The sequence below is a fragment of the Ricinus communis genome, chromosome 8 (genome assembly GCF_019578655.1).
Source record: "Ricinus communis isolate WT05 ecotype wild-type chromosome 8, ASM1957865v1, whole genome shotgun sequence".
Taxonomy (NCBI): Eukaryota; Viridiplantae; Streptophyta; class Magnoliopsida; order Malpighiales; family Euphorbiaceae; genus Ricinus; species Ricinus communis.
This window is the reverse complement of record NC_063263.1, coordinates 17,470,066-17,475,582: the sequence shown is the minus strand read 5'-3', so window position 1 is coordinate 17,475,582 and position 5,517 is coordinate 17,470,066. Positions and strand designations below refer to the sequence as shown.

Genomic DNA, 5,517 nt, shown 5'->3' with positions numbered 1-5,517 from the left:
ACTAATAACTTTCTATGGTTAACCTACTTTATTTTAAACAACTAATAACAATTTTTCAATTTAATAATTTACATAATTAAAAAATATCTTGATAACTTATAATTACATGCTATCAACTAAAATGAAGAATTGTTAAAATAACACAAGACAATATATAAATATATGAACCCTTAAAATTTATTAAAATTTTATTTTATATTACAAAAAACTATGAAAGATTACCATTTTTCATAAGATAACAACTCATTTTATATTTACAAAAAAATTTTAGTATTTCTCATAAACTTAATAATTCTTTCATAACTTTTTTGACTTTGACAAAAAATAAATCACATTTTTGTGTAATATCATACAAATTTTCATAAGTAATAAGACTTATAAAATATTATTTTAATTTACGAAAGAAATATAAAGAGGTTGTCATCTTTCTTAAGATAGCAATTAACTTCGCGATTATAATTTTTTAAAAATTTTCATAAATTTATCAATTTTTTTATAAATCATTAAATTTTATAATAGTAATCATATTTTCATAATATCATACTTGTTTATATAAATAATAAAATATATGAAAAATAATTTAAATTTATAAAAGAAAGTACGAAGATGATTGTCATTTTTTGTGAAATAGCAATAAATCTGCAATCACAAAAATATTATTTTTTGTAAATGTACTAATTTTTAGTAAATTATTTACTTTCACAAAAATAATCATAATTTTCACAATATCATACTTTTTTCTTAAATAATAAGAAGTATGAAAAATTATTTTAATTTATAAGAAAAGATATGAACTAGACTTTATTTTTCGAAAGATAACAATTTATTTTGCAATTGCATAAAATTTTATTACTCTTTTAAAGATTTATTAATATTTCCATAAATTTTTTTACTGCATAAAGATAATTATATTTTTATATTTTTTGCAAGTAGTATGATATACAAAAACTTATTTTAATTGAAAAATATGAAAAGAATTGTTATTTTTATTAAATAATAATTATCTTTGTGATTATAAATTTTTCATTATAGTGGTATAGTAAAAGTAAAATTGTAGAAGAATTCAACCGGTTTTATATATAAATTTAATGAATAAACTTTATAAATTATAGATTTAAATAATAAAAATCACCTTAAAATATTATTAAGTTAAATTCTTTTATGGCATTTACACTTTCAGACAATAAAAAAATAAGTTTCATTTTTCCTTTTTATTTCTATTATTTTGTTTTTTAAAAATGTTCTTTTCGAAACAGTTACATGAAGGTTAAACTTTTAAGAGTGAGCATTAAAAACTAAAAAAATTTATATTCATCTGAATATATAAAAAATTTAGCTGATTGGTAAACGGCCAAAATAGAGTCAACCGACAAACTGTAAGGTCCAGAAAAGATATAACACTCGCGCCCTTAGACAATTTACGCGCGTGGTTCTGGTATTACCGTTGGTATCCATTACCTTAAAACAGTCTCTGGTTTTCCTTGCCACTCTCTTAATTGTCTGATATCTGTCATAATCTCTCTCTCTAAACAAAAAAGAAAAAAACGTTGTAATCATAACAAACTTTACAAAAGTCTCTCTCCATTGCTCGTAGCTTAGATTGGTTTTTATCATATAATAACAATTTTTATTTTTGGATTTTCAATTTTGATTTTGATTTTTTTAAATTTTTGATTCATAAACATAATAATAAAGTTGTTGCCTACATGTGCCTCTCCATTCCTTTCTTTTGGCCTAGTGCTAATTGTTCTTCTTCTCTTCTTGCATATTCATTTATAAAAAGAATAATGAAATATTAAAGCACTAAAAACGTTTTTGTGTTGCTCGCAAAATGCATTACAGGGTGTTTAGATTGTGTTTCTCTTTATAGGAGACTCTGGCTCTAAATTTTTTATATGAATCCTTTTTGTTTTCTTTTTTGATGGAAGAGAGCATATTATGAAGCTCTTTCCTTCAATCCCAGGTAAAGAAATGGCTCTTTTCTTTCATTTGCTTTTTCTTTATTGGTTGTTCGTTTTCTTGAAATGAATAGAAAAAAAAAAGAGCAAGAAACCAGATAAAGTCATGATCTTGTTGATAAGGAATTGTGGGTTTCTTCTTTGTTTTGTTCTTTTGGGATTCGTATGTGTAGCTTATTTGCATTGATATGATAATGGTAGATAAGAGATTGGCTTATTGTACTTTTTCGGTGTATTTTTGTTTGTTTGACAGGCTTGTGGTTTAGGATGCGAGGAAGCATAGAGCAAGAAACGAGATTAAAGAGTTTGCAATTTTTAAGTTGCAAAAGAAATTCAATCAAGAATGATTCTTGATGATGAAAGATGCAAATTTTGATCCGGGTTTTTGCTGGCAGGAAGAAAAGGACCTGACTTGCTGATTATAGTTAAGTAGAGGAAGTCTTATTTATCGGTCGATTCAATGGAGTCGCCACTTCTTTTGTCGAGTCCAGCCCCCAGGAAAAAAATGACCAAACAGTTGACAGGAAAAAAAGATGATACACCATTGCATTCTGCAGCTAGAGCTGGAAATTTGGCAGCTGTAATGGAAATACTTACTAATACTGAGGGGGAAGAGTTGAAGCAATTGTTAGAAAAGCAAAATCAATCAGGAGAGACTGCCCTTTATGTAGCTGCTGAATATGGTTATGTTGATTTAGTTAGGGAGATGATTAAGTACTATGATCTTGCTGATGCTGGTATTAAAGCAAGAAATGGGTTTGATGCATTTCACATTGCCGCCAAGCAAGGGGATTTAGGTATGTTTCGACAGTAGATTTTCCTATTAAATTGGGTGTTGTTTTTTCTTTTTCCTTTTTCCTTTTTTCCTGTTCTTATTCAAGGAAGATGAGGCGATTTATCTGTTATTGCTGTCGCAGATATACTGGAAATTCTAATGGCGGCACATCCAGAATTGGCTATGACTGTTGATTTATCAAACACCACAGCTTTGCACACTGCTGCAACCCAAGGCCATATAGAGGTGGTGAATTTTTTATTGAGTGCAGGGAGTAGCCTCGCAGCTATTGCTAGAAGCAATGGGAAAACTGCCTTGCATTCTGCTGCTAGAAATGGTCATTTAGAAGTTGTTAGAGCACTCGTCGCAATGGAGCCTGCAATAGTGACAAGGATAGATAAAAAGGGGCAGACAGCACTGCACATGGCAGTGAAGGGTCAGAATGTTGAAGTGGTGGAGGAGTTGATAAATGCAGAACCTTCATCGGTGAACATGGTGGATACCAAGGGAAACACATCATTACATATAGCCACCCGAAAAGGAAGATCTCAGGTGAATCACTCCTTTCCCTATCTTACCTGACACACAGAAGAAGAAAAAAAAAGAATAATCGATGAAGTATGTATAAAGAAAGATTGTTTATTCAACTGGTTTACTTTCACCTTCAAATAATCCGAGAGATTGCATACGGTTGCTATCCACATGCCTAATTAGTTAGTTTGGTCAAACCCTCATGGTAATCTGTTAAGACTTTGCTATATTAAGGAACAAATTCCTTATATTATGCTCCTTATTTATGAGCCTGAATTTTTTATTTTTGTCTTTTCAATGCTAAGCAGATATGTTTGGTTGTGAAGTTATATAAACACCACAGCTGTTGCATATATAATTTGCTTGTTGTACTGCAGATACATTGCTTCCATATTGGTTTCTGAAATTTCATTGCCACTTGACTTCTAAACATAATCCTGACACATCTGACAGTTTGCTGATTTATTTTGAACTAGTGGATGCTATAATATTGTGAAAGGTCAACTGGTTGAACTTTAAACTCTCAGGAGCATGAATAGGCTGTATTGTAAATCAGTCGGATATTTGTTAATGATCTGCTTGTTTTAACCTGAAAAGGGGGGAAAGAAGAAGAAGAAGAAGCAGAAGAAGAAAAAACCGTGGATGATGGCTTGAAAATTGTGATCCTGATGTCATTTTGATAATTCTGCTGATTTCAAATCTATGAATTAGTTCCCAAAGCTATGATGTTTTCCTGAAATCCTTTTAGATGTACACATATGTCACAGCATTCTTTTTCTTTCTTCTTTGAGCCAGACAAATAAGAATCAGAAATATAAACTATTATGTAATATGCAATTTAACAAATATTTTTGGCTTCTGGAAATCAGAGAATTGACATAGTAATGTTCTGTTTCTGCAGATTGTTAGGTTACTACTGAGGCACAATGAAACAGATACAAAAGCTGTCAATAGAACTGGTGAAACTGCCTTTGATACTGCAGAGAAAACGGGGCATCCTGAGATTGCAGCCATTTTGCAGGAGCATGGGGTTCAAAGTGCCAAAAACATAAAGCCACAAGCTACAAATCCGGCACGGGAACTGAAACAAACAGTGAGCGACATCAAACATGAAGTTCACTACCAGTTAGAACACACCCGTCAAACTCGGAAAAGAGTGCAAGGCATTGCTAAACGTCTAAACAAAATGCACGCAGAAGGCCTTAACAATGCCATAAACTCCACAACCGTCGTAGCTGTCCTCATTGCCACAGTTGCCTTTGCCGCCATCTTCACTGTCCCTGGCCAATATGTGGATGACAAGAACGATATCCCCAAAGGGCAGTCACTTGGGGAGGCGAATATTGCTCCACAAGCTCCATTTATAGTATTCTTCATCTTCGACTCAATTGCTCTCTTCATTTCTCTAGCTGTCGTGGTGGTGCAAACATCTGTTGTTGTGATAGAAAGCAAGGCAAAGAAGCAGATGATGGCAGTCATCAACAAGTTGATGTGGATAGCTTGTGCACTTGTTTCAGTAGCATTTCTGGCTCTGTCATTTATTGTAGTGGGCAAGGAGGAGAAGTGGTTGGCCATCAGTGTAACAATCATAGGAGCAACTATAATGGTTACAACTCTTGGAACTATGTGTTATTGGGTAATTAAGCATCGGATTGAAGCCTCAAATATGAGAAGTATACGAAGATCATCCGTGGGAAGTAAATCACGATCATTTTCAATGTCTGTCATGTCAGATAGTGAGATCTTGAATAATGAGTATAAGAAAATGTATGCAATTTAACACCTTCATCTTGAACTTATTTTTTTCCCTCCTCCGTAGGTTGGCTTCTAAATGTACATTTCTTACCGAGCAAATCATATATAGGCTTTTTTTTACCCTTCTTCAATATTTTAATATTAGAACACCAACCATCACGCATTAGTTTGGGAGGCAGAGTTTAGTATTGAGGTTGAATTTTCAAGTTCGAGATCTCTTCTCTTCAATGGTTTATTCCCTACTTTATGAAGAAAAAAACTTTTCTTATTTTCTCTAACTTAACACTAATATGTTAAACATATTTATTGTTAAAGAAAAAACACTAAACCTAATGTGAATAAAAAGAGTGTTGAGGACTTGCCATGTTGCTGGTTCTTTGGGAGGAGTAAATGTATGGAATTATAAAATTGATAATTAAACATTGGATTCTCAAACTATTTGAACGTTTGTGTATATCAAACATTTCAAATCAGGGATTGGAACCCAGAAAATCTAAT

At 31.8% G+C, this 5,517-nt stretch overlaps 1 protein-coding gene across 1 annotated transcript; it reads left to right on the top strand.

Moving 5' to 3' along the window:
* The first annotated feature begins 1,338 nt into the window (after positions 1 to 1,338).
* Positions 1,339 to 5,139, top strand: LOC8271712 (ankyrin repeat-containing protein At5g02620). The gene is made up of 4 exons (XM_002531793.4): positions 1,339 to 1,963; positions 2,212 to 2,755; positions 2,876 to 3,285; positions 4,166 to 5,139. The coding sequence occupies exons 2-4, from the start codon at positions 2,419 to 2,421 to the stop codon at positions 5,042 to 5,044; spliced, it is 1,626 nt and encodes a 541-aa protein (XP_002531839.4). The 5' UTR covers positions 1,339 to 1,963; positions 2,212 to 2,418; the 3' UTR covers positions 5,045 to 5,139.
* Positions 5,140 to 5,517: the final 378 nt, after the last annotated feature.